At 49.1% G+C, this 23,401-nt stretch overlaps 1 protein-coding gene across 38 annotated transcripts in view; it reads right to left on the bottom strand.

Annotated features, from left to right (window-relative positions):
- Camk2g (calcium/calmodulin-dependent protein kinase II gamma) overlaps nucleotides 1-23,401 on the bottom strand; it is a 59,073-nt gene that overhangs the window by 7,433 nt on the left and 28,239 nt on the right. For 10 of the 38 annotated variants that reach the window (XR_010057798.1, XR_010057800.1, XM_063273932.1 and 7 more), the window contains 8 exons: nucleotides 23,180-23,274; nucleotides 22,428-22,550; nucleotides 18,599-18,682; nucleotides 18,320-18,362; nucleotides 13,934-13,977; nucleotides 4,420-4,488; nucleotides 3,259-3,303; nucleotides 607-655 (listed from right to left, as the gene is read on the bottom strand). Coding sequence is in view for 32 of the 38 variants with exons in the window: in XM_063273932.1 (XP_063130002.1) it covers nucleotides 607-655; nucleotides 3,259-3,303; nucleotides 4,420-4,488; nucleotides 13,934-13,977; nucleotides 18,320-18,362; nucleotides 18,599-18,682; nucleotides 22,428-22,550; nucleotides 23,180-23,274 (552 nt within the window). In the remaining 6 variants the exon portion in view is untranslated. Of the gene's footprint in view, nucleotides 1-606; nucleotides 656-3,258; nucleotides 3,304-4,419; nucleotides 4,489-6,530; nucleotides 6,564-13,933; nucleotides 13,978-15,938; nucleotides 16,002-18,319; nucleotides 18,363-18,598; nucleotides 18,683-22,427; nucleotides 22,551-23,179; nucleotides 23,275-23,401 lie in introns of all 38 variants that reach the window. The other 28 variants (XR_010057797.1, XR_001841253.3, XR_010057799.1 and 25 more) reach the window with 9 other exon arrangements.

The raw sequence follows: 23,401 nt of genomic DNA, 5'->3' as shown, positions 1-23,401 counted from the left end.
CTGAGTGTAGCTTCAGACACCAGATCAGTTCTCATTCAGTGCTCCTGGCCAGGACTCGAGACCAGAGTGGCCAACTCACCCCGGTCAATCTGGGGCTGTCCTTGGGGTTTTTGTTTTTATTTCCTTCTTCTTTCTCCCTCACCCTATTCTCTCTCTCTCTCACTTTTTTTGGGGTGGGGTGGGGTGGGGGGATGGCCAGTCAAATGTATTACCACTGATGTACACCACAACCCTTTGTCCTCAGTTTAAAACTCAAAGTTCTATATCCCAAGAATTACCTTGGTCTTGGGAAAAACCAGGACCTATTTCTACCAATGCCTCTGCTCTGGGACGCCACGTCATTATTAACAACAGGAATGGCTCTCTAAGCTCTGGCCCTGGAGACAGCTAATTTGGCCACCCTAGACTTTGGTGAAGAAGCAGCCCTTTTTGGCTTGGTCTGCTAGCACCAGACAGGGATCTCATGTATGCGAAGTCATTTTTAGGTTAAGCCTTCCTATAGTATAAGGAGGTACCAATCCCAGTTCCAGGGACAGAAAAGACAGATGCCCCATCAATGCTGAGGTCATGGTGAGGGTCCCTTCCCCTCCAAGGGCCAGCACCTACCTTTGAGATCTTCGTCTTCTGTGGTGGTGTTGCAGCTCTCTGTGGAGCCCTGTGGGCCGAAGAGAATACATGATCAGCCCTCGGATGCTGAGGAACAGGAATTGCCCAGAGCAATCAGAGATGCTCTACTCCACCCTTGCTCCTTCATTAGAAAACGCTCCATATCCCAATGTCCCTTCCGAGGCTTTCCTAGGCTTTCTATCAGGAAAAGGTATCACTAACGCTTTGGTCATCCTTCATCCTCCTTCTCTTATATCCCCATTAGTTCAAAATTAAAATAAAATCCCAAATAATTAAAAATTTAAATCCAAGTTTTAAAAATTAAAACACTTCCCTAAAATCCAGCACTGTGCCTTTAACATAAATCCCAGCTTACTTCTCTTCAACTACATAGCTAGCTACAATGTGTCCAAGTCATCCTACTTGAATCACCACCACAGCTTCCAGCTATGCTAGCTACAATGTGTCTAAGCTGCCACCATGTGGTCACTGTGAACTTATAATATAATTGGACTTTATCTCTCACTTGATAAAAACTAGCTTCTTTTTGTTGCATGAATAACCAGGCACAGGTGGTGCAAACCTTTAATCTCAACAATCAGGAGGCAGAGGCAGGTGGATCTCTTTCAATCTAAGCCCAGTTTGATCTACATTGTGAGTTCTAGGTCAGCCAGAGAGCTACATGGGGAGACCCTTAGAGCAAACAAACACCCCCACGTCCCTACCCATGCACAAAGTAAGCAAAGACTGAAAACCCTACTTCTCCAACTTCTTGACTCTACCCTCCTTTGGCCCTTGTTCCCTGAGCTCAGATCCACTTGGTTCTTTTAGGTATTACCCATGCCAAGTCTCTGCACTTGCAGTGAGTGTCGTCTGCCTCCTTCCCACCGATGGTTCACCTCTAGTTCTCATATCCCCTTGAGACGTCGTTCCCTAACCACTTAATTAAAGGCTCTGCTTTACTCTCTTTACTGTGCACCACTTCCTTCAGGGTACTTATCACTTCTAGATTTTATCTCACTTGATTATTGGTATGTTATCAACTGGGTCTTGACCTACAGCCTCCCCACCCCCATGAAAATCTGTTTTGTCCTCTCTATAAAGCAGAGCCATGGCATTTAGTAATGTTAGTAAAAATTCAGGAGTGGGAAGTTATACTAAAGAGAATGCTAGGGGTTGGGGATTTAGCTCAGTGGTAGAGCGCTTGCCTAGCAAGCGCAAGGCCCTGGGTTCGGTCCCCAGCTCCGGAAAAAAAAAAAAAAAAAAGAAAAGAAAAAAGGAAAAAAAAAAGAGAGAGAATGCTGCAATATCTGCCTATACTCTTGTCTTTTTAGAGAGAGAGAGAGAGAGAGAGAGAGAGAGTGTGTGTGTGTGTAGGCTATGCATGTATGTATGGGTGTGAGAGTATGTATGGTGTATGCTGTGCATGTATGTATGGGTGTGAGAGCATGTATGGTGTATGCTGTGCATGTATGTATGGGTGTGAGAGCACCTATGGTGTATGCTGTTGCATGTATGTATGGGTGTGAGAACACCTACGTTGTATGCTGTGCATGTATGTATGGGTATGAGAGCACTTATGGTGTATGCTGTGCATGTATGTATGGGTATGAGAGCACTTATGGTGTATGCTGTTGCATGTATGTATGGGTGTGAGAGCACTTATGGTGTATGCTGTGCATGTATGTATGGGTATGAGAGCACCTATATTGTATGCTGTTGCATGTATGTATGGGTGTGAGAGCACCTATGGTGTATGCTGTTGCATGTATGTATGGGTGTGAGAACACCTACGTTGTATGCTGTGCATGTATGTATGGGTGTGAGAGCACCTATGGTGTATGCTGTTGCATGTATGTATGGGTGTGAGAACACCTACGTTGTATGCTGTGCATGTATGTATGGGTGTGAGAGCACTTATGGTGTATGCTGTGCATGTATGTATGGGTATGAGAGCACCTATATTGTATGCTGTTGCATGTATGTATGGGTGTTAGAACACCTATGTTGTATGCTGTGCATGTATGGGCATGAGTACAGGTATGGAGGCCAGAGACTGGTGCTGTTTGTTCTCTTCAATTGCTCTCCACTCTGTTTACTGAGGCAAGCTCTATGGCTAAACCTAGAACTTGTTAATTTGGTTAGTCTAACCAGCCAGATTGTCTGGGAGATCCGTTTCTACCTCCTGTGTGCTGGGACTCTAAGTGGGCCACCATGTGGATTCTGGGGCTCCAAGCTCCAGTCTTCATGCTTGCTCAGTAAGTACTTTATTCACCAGGTATCTCCAAGGCCTTTGCCTTCTTTTCCCCTCCCCACTTTCCTCCTCCTCCTCACTAAACTTCTTAACTCATGGAGATAACTATTCCTATGTGTAACTTGCAAATAAAGCTGAGGTAGGAAGTGTGTAAGTGACTTGCTCAGCAGTTTATAGCCAAGATCCACACCAGATCAATGCAACTGTAAAGTCTAGGCTCAGAGTCAGTAAGCCCTGTCACTCCTCAGAATGCAGTCTGACAGGCTCTGGACTCCACAAACACTTCCACCTGGGGGACAGCCCGCTTGTAACAGCCAGACTTCTCAGACCCCAGAAACTCAGTCTAGCTGTTTCCTGCTGAGAGAGAAGTAGAGCAGATTTGGTGGCCACTCACTCACCTTGATCCCATCTGTAGCATTATGTACCACGGTGGTTTGTGGCTCCTGTGAGAGAAGATACAAATTACCCTCCTGATTTGGGGACTTAAGCTCTCCCCTGAGGGAATCCCCACACCCTTACACAGTACCCTTAGAGACCCTATGATGACCACTGAGGCCTGCCCACCAGCCATCCCTACAAGAAAAATATATACTGGCTCAACTAGGGTCCCAGAGAGGTAGGCAACCCTGGATTTAGTTGACAGCACTGGCTGGTGAAGAGAAGCTTGGAAGAGGCAGGTTCTCAGGAAGCTGAGAGGACGGGGCCTCTGTACTTGAAGCTTGTTGGGTCTGAGGGTTCTTCCTAGATTGGAGCCCCATGGGGCAAATATAAATATACAAGAGGAGCTGTGGGATTCGGAGCACAGGTCAGGCCCTGCCAACAGTGTTCATCAAGGGGTGCACAGAAGACGGGGACACAGGGAAAGCAGAAAAGAGAATCTCCCAGTAAGACCTAAGATGGCCCTTCAGCAGGCTGAGCTCAGGGAGGTGCCCATTTCACCCTCCTTCTGCCTTCCCTAGATGGCTCTACGGCACCACACTGTAACAAAGAGGGCCCACAGGAAGTAGAAGGCATAGCAGCCTGATCACTTGTCCCCTCTTCCCTTCCTGCTAGCTCATCAGCTAGCCAGCACTAACAGTGAGAGCTCCGTGATATGCATACTCTGATGTAGGAACCCAGAGAGGACTGAACAGAGAGACATCGGGGAACCCCAGCCCTCCCTCCTGTTCTTAACTATGCAAAGGAGAGGTCGAGGCAGGTTCTACAAGGAGGCTTCTAAGAACTAACGATCAGGTACCAAGAGAGCTCCTATTCTGTGCTTTTTAAAGCAACTCGCCTCCCCGGCCCCGAGAGCAGACCCACTAGGGGTCAGGCTTGGGGTTGGAGGCCTAACCAGCGGCCCTGATCACTCCCCCCAACAGCAAGGAGCAGGAGCAGTGGTTCTGCCATGCAGGATGGATGAAAGGCAAGGAGCCTGAGGGCAGCACAGAGCAGTCTGCCCTATGCGAGGAACATGACAGAAGCTGAGGCGTCCTAGGAGGTAAGGCAAGAAGAGAGAGGAGGTGAGAGGGGCAGGAGGCAGCCAGGGTCAGAGGTGGAGAAGCCGTAGTCAGAGGTACCATGGCCGTCTGCAAGGGCGCGGGCTCTTGGGCTGGGCTTACGAGACTGTTTTTGTTGTTGCTCTGTGGCTGAGACAAGAAAACAGATGGTTTAGTTCTCCAGAGTCACCAAAATTGCTCAGGTTTGACTCCCAGACCTCCCTTGTCCCCGGTCTGGCGCAGAGGTGCCAGGCCTGAGGTGGCAACTGTAACACTGTGGATGGGAGCAATGGTTAGAGAGATGGAGAACTTCGGGAGCTCCGGAGACCTAGCTCTGGAGGCGTCCTCGCTGCAGGACTAGCGGAAGACTTATTTTAAAGCATCTCTCCGGAAACTTCTGCTTACTCCGGGTGCCACGCCACCAGAGTCACACCAGATGCAAGGAGGTTCAGGATTTTCTTCCCACATTACAGGTAGGAAAAAATGGTGACTTAAAACAGAAAACTGAGAACTCTGGCTCCCCCACTGCCCCTTCCCCCCCGACACCTGCATTTCCTTCCCCTCTTGAAATATCAGTCTGAAGTCTGATATGAAGAGGAGGGAGGAAATGAGGAAGAACACCGGGCCTCGGGGTGGAATTCGACTTGGGGATGAGGTGTTGCCACAGACCTCCCTGCTCCTCATCTTCCACCTGCCAAGCCTTGAGCCTGATAGCTGGAAGCGAGGGCAGAACGCCAGGGAAGGGCAGGCCAATCTCGGCAGTGGTTGTGGCTGCAGTCCCAGCACTCAGCTCCCAGGAAAGAACAAGCCACCCAGCAAGTCATTATTCCTAATGGCAACTCGACCACCAGGGATATTCCTTGCCTTTTAAAACATTACAGAGTGACACAGCCAAGAAAGAGTGTGGAGGGGCTGGAGAGGAAGAAGAAGGCCAATCCCCAGTGCAAAGACCCGCATCAGTGCTCCCTGCCTCTTCCGACTCCCTGAACGATTGAACACAGTCCCACTGGGTCCCAGTGCAGTCACAGCCACAAAGGAGCAGCCTGACAACCCGAGTTCTTCCACAGGCACAGAGACAAACGTAGTGGGCCTCTGTTCAGAGCGTAAGTGAAGAAAGGTCGATGGTCGGAACACATTTCTTCTCTCCACAGAATGCATCCAGACTCTTCTACATCTTGCCTAGAGGCCTCATGGCCCAGATCTAAGTTATACGACCCATCTTGCTGTCAGTGGCTTGAGATTTCCTCAAAATCGGGGCTAGGCATGGAATCTTGAGTCAACATCAAGTACTATTAAGACGCTACTGAATTCTACAGGCTGGAAAGAAGTCCCCATGTTAAACAAACAAACAAACAAACAAACAAACAAACAAACAACAACAAAGACCCCCGTCACCAACAAGACACACCACAGCAACTGCTATCTTCTGTTCCTATCCTGAGACAGCAGAGGGCAGAATACTCCTGATTCCCTGGTTGGGGCTGCCAGAAGGGTGCCCAGCCTACAAAGCCGGGTTGACCTCAAGACCTTTAGGGAGGAGGGGGAGGATGAACACTCCATAAGACAGGCCTTTTCTGCAGAGGAACACCCCAGGGGCCGCACCTCTGGTTATAATGGACGGTATAATGACTGGGCTGCTTGTTCCCTCGGTGCCCTGTGTCCCATGAGAAAAAGATGCATTTACTGTAGTCTCTCAGTGTAGCTGTTCCCCCTGAGGGCTGGGTGGGCAGGCTACAACTCTGGACCTAGCAGGAAAATGGGATTTTCATAGGACAGCAAGGTTTAGAGCCATGAACGGACCATTCTCATTACAGAGTTGCCTACTGAACGTCGGGCCCCAGGAAGCAGCTGCTAGGACCTAGAGACAAGGCCTCATCTCCTGAGTGACAGTCTTCTGTGCTTGCTGCCCTTTCCCAAACCCCTACCAGCTTTAGTCCCTACAGAGGACTATGGGCAGCTCTCCATCCTCCACAGCAGGGGGTGCCATGGTACCTTCCAGTGCCCACTGACAAGACCACGGGGTGACCTTGGGCAATGGCCCCCACCTGGCAGGACAGGCCGCACCTGCCCACACAGCACAGACATGCAGTGAGGATGAGGGACGCACGCGCACATGGCAGAATGGGTCTGCATGGCTGGCAGGCGGGCACAAGCAGCATGGAGTGGGGGGTGGGTGGGCAGGCAAGGCTCACCATTAGGTGCACGCTGGAACTCGACTTCCTTTTCTGGACACACCACAGCAAGAGGGAAAGAGAAGGGGAAAGAGGAGGTGAGAAGAGAAGCACAGAGACACTGCAGGTTAGTGCACCAGCTCGGGCTCTGCATCGGGGAGAGAGGAGGAAGAGGAGGAGGAGGAGGAAGAGGAGGAAGGAGAGGAGGAGGAGCAACCCCGGAGTGGAGTCAGCATCAAAGGGTTAAAACAGTACACAGACCACAGGCACATACACTCTTCCAGCTGCTGGAGCACTCTTCTGTCGGGCTCACAAACACAGAAAATTTAGTGTACTCTGAGAAGCCTGTCTTGTCCAGTCACAAGCTTGTGTGTGTGTGTGTGTGTGTGTGTGTGTGTGTAATATCTGACTGCTGTAAAATTACAGGTTTGGGTTGATAGGACTGGTACACTCAGGAGGGCATTCTACAGCGAGGACGGTCTGAAATGTGAGTGGGTAGCGACCAGAAATATAACCAAAGTCACTACAGGATGCTCTAAGCCTTACTAACCCTTGACTTCTGACATCAGCGAGGCTGCGAATGCTCTTCAGATAAAAGACTGTGAACTCTTTGTCTTACAGTTAAAATCGGACATTCTATTCCCTGTCAGCATAGCCATGCTGGTTTATAAAAGATGTGTGTGTCCTCTTGCCTTTTTCATTACTAGAAATAGAAGCATAGCAGTGCTGGTAACTAAGACTACGGTGAGAAGATGCGGGGATGGGGAGCCAGGGGAGTGCTGAGCCGTAAGTCTAACCAGCCCTCAGTGCTCTGACCTCAGGTTCCACGTGAGGCCAGAGCATCAAAACCAAGACCAAACAGCACACTGAAAACACGCCGGAGTAGACTAAGAGGCTAAGGTAATTATGACTTTTATAATTAGCTCACTGGGAGACAGAAATCTCCTTGGAATATGTCTGTTGTTTGACTTTCGTGCATTCACTTAACGACATCCAATACTGCTTACCGAGGGCTGTTCTGGGCATGATAAACATATCTGGGAAAAGGTTTTTGTCCTCAAGGGACCAACATTCTACTTTAAGAGATGTTTTCTGGAAGGGCGCTACTAGTATTTAGAAGAATATTTCAGAGGATAATGGGGTATGTGGGAGTATGTGTACATGTGTGAAAATGTCATAATGAAACCCATTACTATGCATAATTTATATGTAAAACATTAAAAAATAAATTTGTCCGTAATTTGGACTTGCATTAAAGGAGAAGAACCACCTATCACGGTTTCCTTTTGCCTTAGTGCTTTGCTGCTTTGAGACGGTCTTGCTATATAGTCTAGGACGGTCCTGAACTCACAGCCCCTCTGCCTGAGGTCTCTTGGGTAGTTGTATCACAGCCATGTGCCACCACACTGGGCTTGTGTAAACCTCCTTGCTGTTCGTTTTAGAGCAGCACTTCAAATTGTTCAGGCTGCCTTTGACCAAGATCTATAACCAGGAATTAATTTAAACTCCTGACCCCCCTGCCTTCACCTCCTAGTGTGTGGCCGTGCCAGCTTGCCTTTTGAATCTGCTCAAATATGAGGTACTTCCAAAATTACCCCTCAAAAGAATGGCACTGCCTTACATATGCATCGAGCGCATTCACCTGTCCAGAGAGCTACCTGCTACTTATCTTCCTACCTAACCACCTCATACTTTCCCCAACAGGATTCATACTTGTTCTTTTTCTCTCACTATTTTTCCCTTAGGTAGGTCCTCACTGTGACCCACTCTGGCCTCTCAAGTACTGAGATTCCAGGTGTGAGTCACTGCACTCAGCCGGACTGGTAAGACTGACAGCTAAAATCAGATCAATTAATGAGTGCTGCGCTGACCAGGTTTGCTGAAGGTGCACCCCTCTGCAGCCCCTCCCTGCTCCCCCCCCCCCCCCCAGCTAAAACAGAGCATTCGTCTCCAACGTAAACTCTGAGAAGCAGGTCCGCACTCTGTCACTTGGTTCTGGTAATTTCCTGGTTGTCCAAGGCCACTGCAGTTGCTATAAGCCTGCCGTCTTTTAGTTTCTCTGTCCATCTTCTCAGGGTTCTGCCCTCAGCCACACACAGCCGGGCTCCTTCTCAACCAGAACACCACAGCATTATTTAAATGCCAGATCACTTTCAGAGGACCATGTCTGACTTCTATTTAAAAACTGTACATAAATTTAAAATTTTACACAGTTAAAAGGGGTCAGGCCTCTTTTTCATACTCAATTAAAACAAATGCTCAAAGAACACTTAACTGTAACTTTTTCTTTTTCTTTTCTTTTTCATTAAAAAATAAAGCAAACTTGGATGGTCGCTCTGGCCTGAAGCCAGCAGAATGCCAAGCTGTCTAAAGGCCTCACAGAATCTGAGTGTTTGTGGTCCTCCTCAGTCCTCACCTTCAGGAGTGGAGCTCCCTTCTCCACAGACCTTGGGTCAAAGCATCAACCTTCTTAAGAAGCCTGAACAGAGCTCAAGCTCTCTAGTTCAAAGCTGTAGGACTCACTATCTGCTTAAGCCTACACTAGATGTTGAAAACGTCTCGCAGAAACATCTGAGCGGAGGGGAAGGGAGCTTTTCTATGGACCGTTAGCTGAAGAACTCAGAGAAAGCATTGGAAAAGGAAGAGATTCTAGAAAAATCCCAATGAGAAAGCTCAGGACCCTCTGAGTGACTTTTCTGCTTCCCTCATGATTCTGGCCATCAGCTCAAATTTCAAGAGTGCCTACAAAGGTCCAAAGCCCCACCTTGGTCTTTTCCTTTTCTTCCAATCACACAATTATAGAAAAACTATAATCACACTGTAAACAGTTTGAAAAACAAAGGGGGATTCTGGGTGATTTATTTATTTATTGACTTTTTGCCCAAATTCCTATTGCTCCTCTGGTTTTTCACATGCAATTATCAATATTATAAGGTACACAGCACATAGACATGTATGCTACACTTTAAAATCAATACTTTTGAGTTAAAAATCGATTTCTTTTTTTGGGGGGGGCGCTTAGCCTTGACCCACTCTGTTGCTAAGGATAACCTTGAAACTTCATAAGCTAATTAACAAGGACGACTCTGGACTTCCTGTCTCCACGGGCCGTGAGCACCGGCTCGTGCCAGCCTGTTCACTAGTCTTTTTGTTTTTAGTGGAGAAGAGTCTGACTTGCTGACTATACTGCTGCACAGTCCAGGTGAGAAGTGGGGGAGGCAGGAAACCCATAACAGAGAAATGTTTGGGAAGCTACAATCAAATACTTTTGAGTTTTTGTTTTGTTTTTTGGTTTTTTTTTTTTCTGTCTCCATATTATATGTTGAATAAGAATCTGGTTATGCTGTATTCTAAATAGTACAGTTTAGGGGCCAGAGAGAGAGAGAGATGGCTCAGCAGACGATGTCCTTGCAGAGGAATGGGTTTTGATGCCGGTGCCAACCTGACCATTCACAACTGGCTACTTGGTTCCCGATCTGCCTGAAGAGGGTCTCAGATAAAGCTCTGCTCTAAGCCACCAGAGACAGGGACTAAAGTACAGTGTTCTGCAAGAGCAGCGCCTGTTCCAAACTTCTGAACCATCTCTCTCTCCGACTGGAGATGACTAACTTTCTAATGGCCTATCAGACGGGTTCCTCATTATCATGTGATCGGCTGTCTCCAGCTGGCCTTTGAGACAGTTTCAGTCTTTTCACACAATGTCACATGAAACACCTTCCTGTCTTCAGCTTTTCCCACTTTGTATTACTTCCTCAGAATTCTTAGAAGACCATGCCCAGAAGCAAAGTCAGGAACATCCGTATGGTTTTGACACTGATTTTACTACCACCGCTAACTTAATAAGGGGACAGCACATTGCCTGACAGGGTTCCTCCATGCAGCCCTGGCTGTCCTGGCACTCGCTCTGTGGAGCAGACTCTGTTTCAATCACATTTCCTTGGTAGTAATAAGGCTAAAGTTGTCTTCTTGACCTATCTTCCCATCTTCAGGCGGCCTATGGATCTTCTTAGATCATTTTTCTACTTTAAAAAAAAAAAGGGGGTGGGTACTATATTTGTTCAACACTTTAATAAAAGGATTCCCATGCCACCATACCTGTGATTACCCCACCCCCACCCCACCCCTTCCCGCATCAGTACTAAGGACCGGTCATGCTAGGCAAGCACTCTACAGCTGATCTGTAGTCCCCACAGTCACAGCTGCTCTGTTAACTCCGGCCACTGCTTTCTAAAACACTTGTTTCTTGGCCTCTTATCCCATCACAACAGTAAAACCTGTTACTCAGAAAAAAGCATAGCTTAGAACCCATTTACCAAATACATATCAGGCCAGACACACAATGGCTAAGTTTCCCACTCATGTTCCCAGGTGGCTGCTCCGTCCAGAGCCTCCTCCTTGACCCTCCAGGGCCGTCCGGCTTTGCCGCACTTTGCTGCCCTTTGGTATCTGTTCCTTTTCCATTTCCTTTGCTAAAATCTCTTTTTCCAATACCTTAATAACATATAAGTTTCTTCCCTTTTATAATATCCTTAAGTTTTGATGTTTTAGACTTCTATGGGAGAAGGAATGGATTAACATTCAATAGCTGATTCTGTCTGCCACTCAAGGCCTTGGGAATCTAAATTCCAGGCTGCACCCTGAAATTGAGTTGTAAAAGGTTTATTTATTTTTATTTTATGTGTACAGGTGTTCTGTTTTCATGTATGTCTGCGAACCATGTTGACTGCAGAGACCACAGGGGTCAGGGGTCATTCGATCCTCTGGAATTACAGTTACAGACAGTACTGAGTTGTCACATGAGTTCTGGGAACTGAACCCAGGTCCTCTGCAAGCGCAAAACATGGGCCACTGAATACACCCCTGGCTCTGGAATCTGCACATATTATAATTACTCTCTTAGGATCAGGTTACATGGTTATACTAGATAGTCATCTTTGAAACTATTATCTTAGAAAAGTTTTGAGTCTGTCAGAAACTTGGTTCACAAAGATGGTCATAACAGCATATACCAACTCATGGGAGGGAGAGACAGGAGAGTCAAGGGTTCAAGGCTAGAGATGGACTCTTCCCAGGGTCATACCACTTGGTTCCCAACAGTCATTAAAAACATCCCAATTGGATATGTCACCTGTCCCTTAATCTCAATGAGATCAAAATATACTTTCCCCACCTGAACAGATACTTTATTCATAACCACTCTGTTTAACAGTCAAGGCTGGACACCTTGACATTGTCTGATGAGTTAATGTCCGTTCGTCCTTCCTTCCTTTCTTCCTTCCTTCCTTCCTTTTTTGAGACAGGATCTCTCTCTGTAGTCCTGGCTGTCAGTGAGTCAGCCTCAGCCTCAGCCTCACAAAGATCTACTTGCCTCTGCCTCTTTTTTTAAGGGGTGTGGGGGTTGAAGACAGGGTTTCTCTGTAGCTCTGGCTGTCCTGGAACTCTTACCTCTGCCTCCTGAGTGCTTTAGTTAAAGGTGTTCACCACCATGTCCAGCTAATTCTTTTTCTTTTCTGTGCTCGTGGCTCAGGGTAGACCTGACCTTTTGACATGCCTACTACTGCCTTCTGAGTTTACAAGACTGTGTGCCCCAATTCCAGTTTGAGGCTTTTCGGGGACACCTGTAATCATAGCAGGTATTCTCTGTGTTATGAGTGTAGCCAGACCATGACTTCAGGTAACCTCTATGCTGATTTAGTTAGAATTCGTGTCGACATACTGGTCTGGTCAATCTCCAAATTATAACATATTTGACACCGCTGTGCTCAGTCCTTGTCTTCTAGGCTCTCTCACACACTCAGACAACTCTTTCCTCGTTACAGGGACTGAACCTGCATATGGAGGAGACCCTGGCCCTTCAATCTTCCTAATCACCATCCTGACCATAGCTTCCTGAATCAGGCATGCGGTGTTTTCTAAAGTCTAATCTTCAGACTTCCAAGTCTACCGCTCAGCCAGATTATTGAGGCTGTTTTGTTTCCTGCACTGCCCAAGGAATGCAACCCAGGGCCCCGCTGCTGTCTACCACTGAGCCGTAAAGCCCCGTCCTCATTGCCCTGGTCACAGTTTTGACTACTTTCTCCTCCCTTCTTTGTTACAAAGGTTTTCTTTTTAGTTGAGGTTTTTCTATGTCATCTTAAGCTGGCTGGCTCACTCTACCCTTCAACGACTCTGTCTCCCAAGCACTCCCGTGTGCCGCCATGCCTGGATTTCTCTTTCTCCTGTTTGTCTTATACTCTAGTTGGGCAAAGAACATCAGTTATCTATGACAACTCACACCAGTTTTCTTTAAAGTGATGGAGGTAATGCCCCCCTCTCGCTTTAAAGAAAATGCATTCAAGTGTGAAAGTGAAGAGAAAACGAAAGCACTTTTCCTGCCCTCGCCTCCAACTCCACACCTTAGAAACAACCACCAAACGGGCTCATCTTCCTAAGCCCCAGAGCTTCCCAGAGCTTCTGGGCCCAGTCCACCTTGTTGATGGCCTCTTCCTTTTTGGCTTGGTCACCTTGCTTGTGTCTAGAACAGGGAGGCTTCTCTAAATGACAGCTCTGTGTGAGCAGGTGTGAGTGGGTTCTGAGTGCCCCTCCTCATGGCAGAAAAGCAAACATGCAGAGAGGAAAGGGACAAGAAAGGAGCAGTGGAGGCACACGTATGTAACCTGCGACTGTGCACACAAGCTCCGGGCGGAGGAGGCACATGTATGTAACAGAACTGGTCACAGGAGCTCCCGGGGAAAGGCCCAATGTGTGCTTGTTAGATAGACTATGGTTTAGACAATTCCTTGTTTAAGTCCTCTGACGTGTCAGTTAGTGGGTCTCAGGAAAGGATGAATTCCTAGGTAGCATCCTGGTCTGTGTGTGGACCATGTGTACCGTGGGTATCCTTAACCCCGTGGGTATCCCTAGCTACTCGCTTTCTACCCGCTGACGCCCTGCCTCTCCCAGAAAAAACTCCTCTACCAGATGGACATGAGCTGCGACACACCATGTCCCCTTCACCTGTGGCGTCTGTCTGTGATCTGGACGCGGTTTACAAAAAAACACCAGAGAGAGAGAGAGGAGTGGCTTCAGGGTCTCAGCACGGCACCCTGCTTGAGTTACTATGGCTCACTGGCTTCCTCTGATTAAAGAGGTTGTACAAAGGGGGACCAAATGGTTCAAACAAACTGGACACCTGGAGAGGGCAGCCCCAGAGATGAGGCTGCTGTACAGGAGTCAGGCTCGGGCCCAGCTCTAGGAAACTGTAACTAGGACCATTCATTCCCACATCTCTCCCATCCCTTCTTCCCTCTCGAGCCAGTGCAACCTGCTGATCTGAGCACAAAGGCTTAAAACAAAACAGCAAGGCCAAGGTGCCCAGGGAGACTCCCTCAGCAACCGCCAGGAAGGAAGGCAGGCTCCGGTCAGAGAACTGGAGAGATACCTACCTTGACGCCGCCATCTGACTTCTTGTTCAATAGGCTCTTGGCAGCTGTGAAAACAAAGAGGCAAGTCATGTCTCCTGCACCACATCCTCTCTTCAACCTGGCAGCCAGATCTGCAAGAAACTGCCAAGCTAACAACAAGGGGCCAGGAGCTTCCACAGCTCCTGAGAGAAGGCCATTCATCCCAGCGGCTCCTCTGCAGGAAGGGCATCTTGAGGGTTTCAGAGCCATGGCACACTCTAGGACCTCCTCTGCCATGGATGAGGGCTCAGTAGACGCAGACGCTCTGTGCTTAGGAAGAGAAACCACATTTGGTACAAGAGCTTCCTGGGGCACTGGGAGCGCTGTCCTCACAGCTCCTCTCCCACCCTGGAAACAGAGCGTAAGGGTGAGGGCCCCATCTCTAGACACCACGGAAGTCCACCTCTCGATGGAAGGATGCAAGACATCTCTGGAGTTCTCTCAAGAAAATAGTGTCACAGTTCACAAAGGAGACCAGACGTGAGGACAGACAGTCACAGACACAGAACCCGGGACCACCTACAGGAGGGTTTTGCCGAGGGGCTGAAGCCTTTCGCTGGGCAGTACTTCACCAGTTCGCTGGGCTTTAGCTATGGCCCTTCTCCGTTCTCTGGGTCCAGCGGGAAGGAGTGGCTAGAATTATGAGCTGCCAAACAGATCCAGCCAGCCATGGGGTGATACACAAGGCTGGTGACCTACACCAGGCTTTTGGTGACACCAGAAGGCCACAAAGGTCATAGGAAGGCAGCGGACAGAGGGTGAGAGAGTTCTGGAGGGCACAGGGAAATAAGACCAGCCCAACGCTCTCACTCACCTGACTGCCATAGATTCCCATCTGGGTTCTACCACTTGCAAGCTGTGTTTTGTGACTGACCATCATGAGTTATTTAACCACTTCTAGTCTCCAGTTCCTCATTTGTAAGACGGGGTGAAACTGCACCCAGGTGGTGGGGATCTAACGGGATGCCTAGAAAGCACGTGATAGAACGCTGGGCATGTGGAGTGATGGCTACCACTGCTCTGACTCCCGCCATGTCCTCTGCTCTGCAGGCAGCCATTCCTGACTAAGCCATGGTCCATCTTTCTCCAGGGAGAGAAAGTGTATCACCTCATCACCTCATCTGGGTTCTCAGAAAATGGCCTTGATCTTTTTCCTCCAGTCGTGCTGTATTTGGGCAAGGAAAGTCTTAACGTGTCTACAGCAGTAAGCCCGATTGCCTACTGTTATATTTATCTGCTGGTTTTCAACTCAGGATACCCACTAGAATTGCCTGGAAAGCTTTAAAGAACACTTGTATGTATCCTGTCTGCTAAAGTTCCTGATTGTGTCTGGGGCGGGACCTCGGCACCTGCATTTGTTTTGTGAGCTCCCAGGTGGCTGGTGGTCCTGTATAGGCAGGGCTGAGAACCTACGACATACACGGTCTTGAGTATCTCTGTGTTACTTGTTAAGACCACTACAGAGATGAGGGAATTGGGGGCAGGAGAGCCAACACGACTTGCTCAGTGTATGACAGGGCTAGAATCCAAGCCAAGGGCTGGCTGACCCTATAGATTCTGTACTACACAGTCTTTTAGACCTGGAGGTCTGTAAACTCCAGGCTCCAAAATTTTGAGGCTTTCACTGAGGGTCTTAAATGGTGCTGCAGAAGTCTAGTCTTAGCACCAGAGAGCCTTGGGCCACGCCCAGAGTTGTTTGCAGGTCCGGCCCTTGGGCCATCTGGAGGAAAGGCTCCTACTGCCCAACTCCAAGTCCCCAGGCTACTGCCTCCTGAGAGTTGGCAAGCGCCCAGCATGCACGGCTGGTTAGGGGCCTTCATAACATCAATGTGCTTGCAGATGCCAAGTTAGGTGGTCCGTATGGCATGCCCATCTCAGCCCGCAAGCATGGGACTCGCCTCCCTGGTGGGGGGCCTGGCATGCTGGCCCTACTGTTGGGGTGGCAGGGAGCCAAGGCAGGCGGTCAGGGAGGACTCATGCCACGTACCTTGCCCGGCCAGGCCGGCGGCGCTCGCGGCAGGCGAGGCGGGGGCGGAGCTCTGCCTGCCAACTGAGGGGATACAATCTCTCAGTGCACAGAGCTGCCGCAAAGCCACGGGGGCCAGTCAGCAGCGAGCATGCCCCAGCATGAGGCGTAGGAACTGCTGGCTGTCCACGCACAGCAAGGCCCAGGTGGCATGGCCAAGCCAGCCGAGCTGGGGTATAGGAGGCACCAGGGGACAGACTGAGGAGGCAGGAGCAGCCAGCCCTACAGCAGTCTGGGGGCCTGTGAGGCTTGGACAGGCTGTAGAGACTACCATGCCTCTAATTCATGGCAATGGCTTCATTACTGGTCCCCACAGTCGCTTTAAGTTAAGAGCCTGCAGGTAAAAGCCTGACCTGGTGGGAGGCAGGTACTTTTTCTAAGGAAACCAAGCTCTGGTTTAAATGAGCCTGTTATCAGAGTGTCTGGAGCACGGCAGTTCCCTCACTGCGTCGGAGTAAGAGGGAGGGCCTGGGGCATGGAAAACTCCCATATGGCCCTTGGGCAGCTCTACCTTTGCGGCTAAGCGCCAGCTCCTTCCTTAGACTCAGGTCTCTCTCCTTGTAAGGACTGAGCAAAGGAGATCGCTTTTCTCAGTCTGTGCTTCACTGTGCACTGAGGATGAAGATACCCAAGAAGGGAGCTCCCGGAGACAAAAGAAAGGCTGTCCAAGTTAGTTAGAGGTCAGCATCTTCCCAACTACTCATGTACCCCATGGATCAACTTGGGAAGCAGTCTAGCCTATGCCTGAAGAAACAGGTGACCATCCTTCATGACACCTGTAGAAGTCTCTTTCTGTAGCTCTGTCCTCACTTGTCCCAAATCCAGGGCAGAAGAAGCCAACAACGAAAGCTTATAACACTGCTTTGTTTTTGCTGTCCCTTCTGACCAAGGCTCTTTCCTAACAGAGCCTGACTGCCTAAAACCAGGACACTGATATCCTGAAATGGAGAGGGAGAGGGACACACAGGCCAAGATCACAGGACAGGGCACTTGCTTCTGACTGGCCAGACTATACAAGTAGCAGCCTGTCTTCATGTTTCCTTGACTCAGAGGAGAGAGGAAATATCACTATACAGGCAGCACAGAAATGCCCTTGAGTATCCTTTATGAAGGCTCCAAAAATCACAGAAACAAAGCTGCAAGTCCTTAGAGGATAAGGAGCGCCGTGGGGGCTGCTACCCTATCTCTGTGGGAGGCGACAAGCCACATGCTTCTGCTCTCCTCTTGGAGGACAGCATGACCTTCTTCTAAGGTGTACTCACCACAGGAATATGCCTCCAAACCAGGGTTATCCTGGGCTCACTCTCCAGTCCTGACACTGTGGAGCCCTGGGGTCCAAGGCAGGAGTCTGCAGAGCCCTACCTTTCCTGCCTGATGCCTCCTTCCAGCCATAGCTCTCCAGCTACCCAGAGCCAGGTTCCAGCAGGACCTGAGCTCAACGATACAAGCCCTGCCCAGAATGACCACCTACTGAAACTGGTGGGTGGCTGGTACTCCCTCACAAGCCCCTCTCATGGCGGTGCAGGAGAAAAGCAAGGGAAGTCTTGTTAGAAGGATGAGAAAGGGGGAGGGTCTTTAACCAAAACAGCGAGGCTGGGGGTTAGAGGAAGGGAGGACCAAGGGCCAAAGCAAGCTGGGTAGAGACCTCTCTGCCTTCAGTTAAGTCTTGACATTAACCTTTTCCTCACAGAAAAGCCACTGTGCTCCCAACTGAGGGCTAACAGTGAGGGTGAGGGTAGAGGGGACTGGAACGTCTTGCATCTTAAAAAGAAACTTCAAGTGTGATTTGCAATTACTGACCCAACTCTCCCAATTCCTCATGCACCAAGTGAGTTCCTTTACCTCCCCCTCCACTGGCCTCACTTTTATAGCTAGCGTCAGAGAGAGGCTGTAAGCCTCAATCCACGCAAAAGGTTTCCACACCGTCAGTGATTTCTATCGGGCGCCTCTTCTTGGACACAGTGAAGTAAGAGATGAGCTTAGGTGGATGGAGTTGAGAAGACACCCTGTATCTCGTCTCTTTTCCCCCCTGCACATTCTCCAATACCCTAGACTGGCTAAAATCCTAAGAGCACTGACGTGTCTTTGGAGAATCACACACGGACCGGGAAGCTGGGCAGGCTCCTCTTGGGCCGTCTGAAGAAACAGAGTTCATAAATTGGAGCCTCAAAAAAGCCCTTCCCTCTACCTCTACAGAAACCAGCAGCAGCTGCCCTCATAGGAGGGTCCATGTTCTCTCTGCTTAAGTGTTGTTGCCTAAGACAGCTATGCAGCCTGGACTAACCAGATTCCATTCTTGGCCCACTCACCTCTGCAGAATAAACGCACAGCTGGGGACGTACCTGAAAAGTTCCTGGAGACAAGCATGGTTGTGAGGATGGCACCCTGTGGAAAGAAGAGAGGTCTGTGAGTTCAAATGCACCTTAGGAAAGGTCAGCCTGGCCTCAGGGAAAGGCAGCTCTTGGCCAGAGCCTAAGGACATGAGTTTCCTGGTGCCCCGACATGACCCTCCTTCACTGTCCAGTCCCGACAGGAGGGGAGCTTCACTGTGGGACCAGGCAGGAGCTACACTGTCAGAAGCCCCAGTTCTGAGCGGCCAGTGATGCAGGAATAAGGCCCACCTTCAGTTTTCTCCGGGCGTTGAACTTGCGTAAGCACTCCACTGTCTCTTGGCGATGCATCATGGATGCCACTGTTGACCGTTGCTGGAAGCCAGACAGACACGCCCGTGAGACTCCCACCACAGACCTCCTGCCCTCTGCCCTTGTCCCCTATCTCCCTTGTCCCCCATCTCCTGAGCACTGAAGGATGTGCCAGGATAGGGTCAAGCACTCTGCTACCCCAGGGCTGACCAGACGAGTTCATGGAAGAGAAAAGGCCTTCAGAACAGAAGTGCCACCGCCACTCAGGGTTATGTAAGGACGATTTGGATGGGAGAACCGCCAATTAATGGTGCTACATGTGGTGCCAGCAGAGCTTCCAGAAGCAGCTGAGGAGGAGAGGGTGTCTGGTGTGATGTGATCCTGGTGCACTGACTGCCTAAGCAACTGAGGCGGGAGGACCTGCTGCAGTCCAGACCGTGCACAGGGGACACAGGCTCCTGCCCTGCAGAGTGCCCACAAGGCCTTCAAAGAGACTGTCTTCCAAAAAGCTGAGAATTACCTCGAAACAGAAATTACCTTTGTTTTCCTGTTTTGTAGCCCTAGGTTGGCCTTGAACTCATGACATTTGGCTTTAGCCTCTCAAGTACTGGCATTAAAGATATGCACCGTCTTTTTCATCATTTTGGAAGGATTTTTTTTTTTTTTCACCCAATGCACTTACTTTTAATTTCCTCGCCCCCTTAAACTGAGTACACTAGGTATGGTCTGCATACCCTTGATGGCTCAGGGTTCTTATGTAAGCATCATTTGCTATGCGATACCATGATCTAATCATGTCCCTGGGGGTTACAGAGAACGACAGGACTGTAAGCAGTGAACCTGTAAAAATGGCCTCCAAGTCAGTACTCCTTCGATTCTTGAGTGCCTAGGCTGAGCTGGTTATCGCCCTATGACTGCTAAATGAGTCAGCCATGTTGAAAGTAAATGCTAGGTTCTATGGCCTAAAGTGTCTACCACCTTGCCTTACCCCTGGCCACTCCCTTTTCTGGTTTCCAAACCAATTTTCTTTACCTTTCCCTACTCTGTGCATGCGTACGTGCATGCGTAAAACTCTCCACACAGAAGTAAGTGGGTACCACACATGCCCTGTTTCTGCTTCAGTTCCACTCCCATGCTGATGATTTTCCCTACCTGTGTCCTAACCCAAGGTTCAGATGTGTCCTTCCTTGAGCCCAGGGTAGACCTCTAACCCTGACTCTGAAACCCCACTCTCCCTTTGCTCTCTCAACTTTCCTTCCTTAATCCATCTCCCTCTGCATTAGATTCTCTTTTGTAATCTTTACATTATAGTCAAACTTCCATCAAACAAAATCTTCAACAACAATAAAAGACCCACTAGAATTGGAGGACACCATATTGTGTGAAATAAGCCAGACGCACATACAAGCATAACTTACTGTTTGTTCCCTTTCATACATGGAAATTTAAAAAAAAAAAAAAAAAGCAAGCAGGTAGCAGGAGGGTGTTCTCGCAGAGGATCCAGGTTCAGTACCCAGCACCCACATGTGGTTCACAACCATCTGTTAACTCCAGGTCCAGGGGATCCAATGCCCTCTTCTGGCCTCCAAGGGCCCCAGGGCCCCATGTGGTACAAATACAAACATGCAGGCAAGACGCTCAAGCACATAAAAACTCTAAAGTAAGTCTTTAAAGGCAAGTATCAGTGATTCCTGGAGCCTGGAAAGAAGGTGTGTGGCGTAGGGGTGTCGAATAGTGCACAGTGTAGACGTGTGCAAATTATCACAATTAACTGCACATTTGTATGTACAAATATGTATTAACACACATAAAACAACAGTTTCCCGAGCCAGGATCTTCCTCTAAGGAATATCAGCCATTAGCTCCTTCACTGCCTGGCTTCCCGGCCTTTCCAGCCTCAGTTATCTGGAGACCAGTGAGCTTCTCTCCCTATCACACTCCACTATCTCTATGAGATAATGAGACCATGGCCTCTCCTCCATGAGCTAGAGGCTCCTTCCTACCCCAGTCGAGGACTCCTCCCGAATCTGGCTGCTGCTGTTCTCACTTAGGCCCACTTGTTTCTCAGTTCCTGTGTCTCCTCTGATTATACAGTCTTCTTCTCAACCTCTCTGCGTGACTCACTTCACTCTCCCTCTCCTTAAATGCTGGTATTTACAAGCCATCTCACTGAAGCAACATGAGCTTACAAGAAGAATCAGTTCAGCACAAGAACAACCTCATGTGTCTTCAACATCCCCTCTGAAGAAACGACAGGCCACATTTCCAACGTCTCCCCTCCACGGCCCCCTCTTTTCCACATTCTTTTTCGGTGATGGGATGGGAACCTAGGGTTTCATGTAAACCAATAAAGTTCTCTACACTAAACCACATGTCCAGACTATACAGCCGCACTTCGTACTGCCCAGGTACCCCAGCTGCTGGATCTTTAACACCACACTCAGTGCCCACAAAACACAGCCTAGTTCTTTTGGGTCCATGAACTGTCCTGCCATCCGCTCACTGACTATTCTCTTGAATTTGACGGCACCACCCACTCCTCCATCTTCCCCCTCAGCTAAGACCTCACCTGGCCTTAAGACAGCTGTGTGCACTTCTTGCCTCTCTGCCTCCAGCCTCAACGATTCCATTTTCTACAGAGCATGCAGTATGATATTAAATGTGAACAGCATGTTCTCTCTAAGGCTCTGCGGCTTAGAATGTAAGCTTAAATCTTTAGGCAGAAGCTGGTGTGACATACAATCTTTTTGGGGGAGTAAGGGGTTGGTTTTTCTAGACAGGGTTTCTCTGAGTAGCCCTGGCAGTCCTGGAACTTTCTCCATAGACCAGGCTGGCCTCAAACTCAGAGATCTGCCTTCCTCTGACTCTGAAGTGCTGGGATCAAAGGCATGTGCCACTGCCCAATGTCATGTGATTTTTTTTTTTTTTTGCCTTATTCTTTTGCAATTCTGGTCATGGTAAACCAAACTACTGAACATTCCTTGCGGGTGACCATCTCCAGTGGCCTCTCACTCTCCGTATTAACCTTTGTCTGCAGGGTAACACCTGGATAGATTGCCTTTTCCAAAGAACCTTCTGTGACCCTGACAGCTGTCAGGGCAGTGGACACTCCTGAATGTGCTTCTCTTTCTGTGGTTTGTCAGATTACAGGCATAGCTGCTTGTTTAAACGCCTGTTTCTCCAAATCTTTGGGGCAGAGACCATGGACCCATTCATCTCTAGGAGCTATCTGTGACCAGCACAAAAGGACATTCAATAAACATGGGAAAGACAAACGTACCACCGTTCAAGATGCCACGCTATCCCAGACCCTTTCCTTTGTCTGGAAATAGCTGTTTTGGCTTGATAGAACCATGAGAGAAAACACAGTGTATTGGCCTATACTGATAGCCTGGGAGGAGGTCCTCGGAACTCAGCTGAGAGCTTCACAAATGAGCTTCAGGAGAGTGTTTCATACTTCAGAAGCCTTTGTTGTCCATTACACTGGGTCCTTGTTAGGCTCACGTATATCCCAAGCATGGTACTTCACACTGAGACATCAGCTGTCTTCCACCATTTCCACCATTGACTACCTCTTCTAATCCAAGAACAGAACCAAATGACGGCCGCACAAGAGTGTGAGAGACAAAGACTCATGAACACGTCTTGACAACCAAGTCCCCTTGATGACATTTATTGACCTTGGACTCCACTGACACACACACACACCCCTTCCCCTGCCCTCCTCGCCTCAATCCTTGTTCAAGGAGTGCAAGGAGTACCCGAGGGCTGCCACCCCCAACGCCCAAGGCCAGGGGAAGACACTTACACAGACCCATGGGTGCTTGAGAGCCTGGTCAGCTGTGATACGCTTTGCAGGGTTTATGGTCAACATCTGGTTGATCAAGTTCTTAGCTTCAGGAGTGACTGTGTCCCATTCTGGTGATGGGAACTGAGGAGCAGGAACAGGGGAAAGGGAGACAGGAAATCTGTGAGCCTTCTACCCTGAAATGTGGTCTGACTTCATTCCAACTCTTATAACTGGGATACTTTGTGGTACCCAAGAGTTGGATAAGGTCCTAGGAATATCCCGGGACCTGTGACAACTTAAAGCCTTGGAGAGGAAGACAGAGTCGTAAGTGTTAGAGCACCAATGCTTCAGATCAGATCAGTGAGGGAAGGGAGCTCTGACATTTCCCGCTTCACCTTTCTCTCCCTACTAAGGAGAAAACAGGCTTTGCGATGTGCCCACGGTACCAAAGCAGTGGAGGAAGCCTCTAAAATTCTCCCTCTGGGATATAACGCACTGCAGCGTTTCTCTACTCTTTGTGGAAAGAGACCAAAGCCTTCACTGAGTTCCTTAATTTTATAGCTAATGGGAGCATTTTTTTTTTTAAATAAAAGTCTGTTCCCTGTATATAAGGTGGCAAGAATTGAGTCCTGTATGCCCATCCTTGGGTCCTCAAAGTCCCCTGACACCCTGTTATCAAATGACAACACTGCTCCCTTGGACAGACCCTTAGGGGCAGGGACTCTGTCCTTTGGGGAGTGACTGCTCAGCTCTCAGAAACCCATCCTTACATCGTAGGCTCCAGCTTTGATCTGCTGATAGAGCTTGTGCTGATCCTCATCCCAGAAGGGAGGGTAGCCCACCAGGAGGATATACAGGATGACCCCTGCGAGATAGAACACACAGGTCACTGGGGTCAGTCGCCTACCCCTGAGGAACCAAGAAAGGCCATGCAGGGCTCAGAACCACCCAGAAAGGCAAAGCCGGGCCAGAGTTAAAGGTGGATGCCAGCT

Source organism: Rattus norvegicus, chromosome 15 (assembly GCF_036323735.1).
Source record: "Rattus norvegicus strain BN/NHsdMcwi chromosome 15, GRCr8, whole genome shotgun sequence".
In the NCBI taxonomy this organism is placed as follows: Eukaryota; Metazoa; Chordata; class Mammalia; order Rodentia; family Muridae; genus Rattus; species Rattus norvegicus.
Note: the sequence above shows the minus strand (reverse complement) of the source record. Positions and strands in the feature narration are given on the sequence as shown.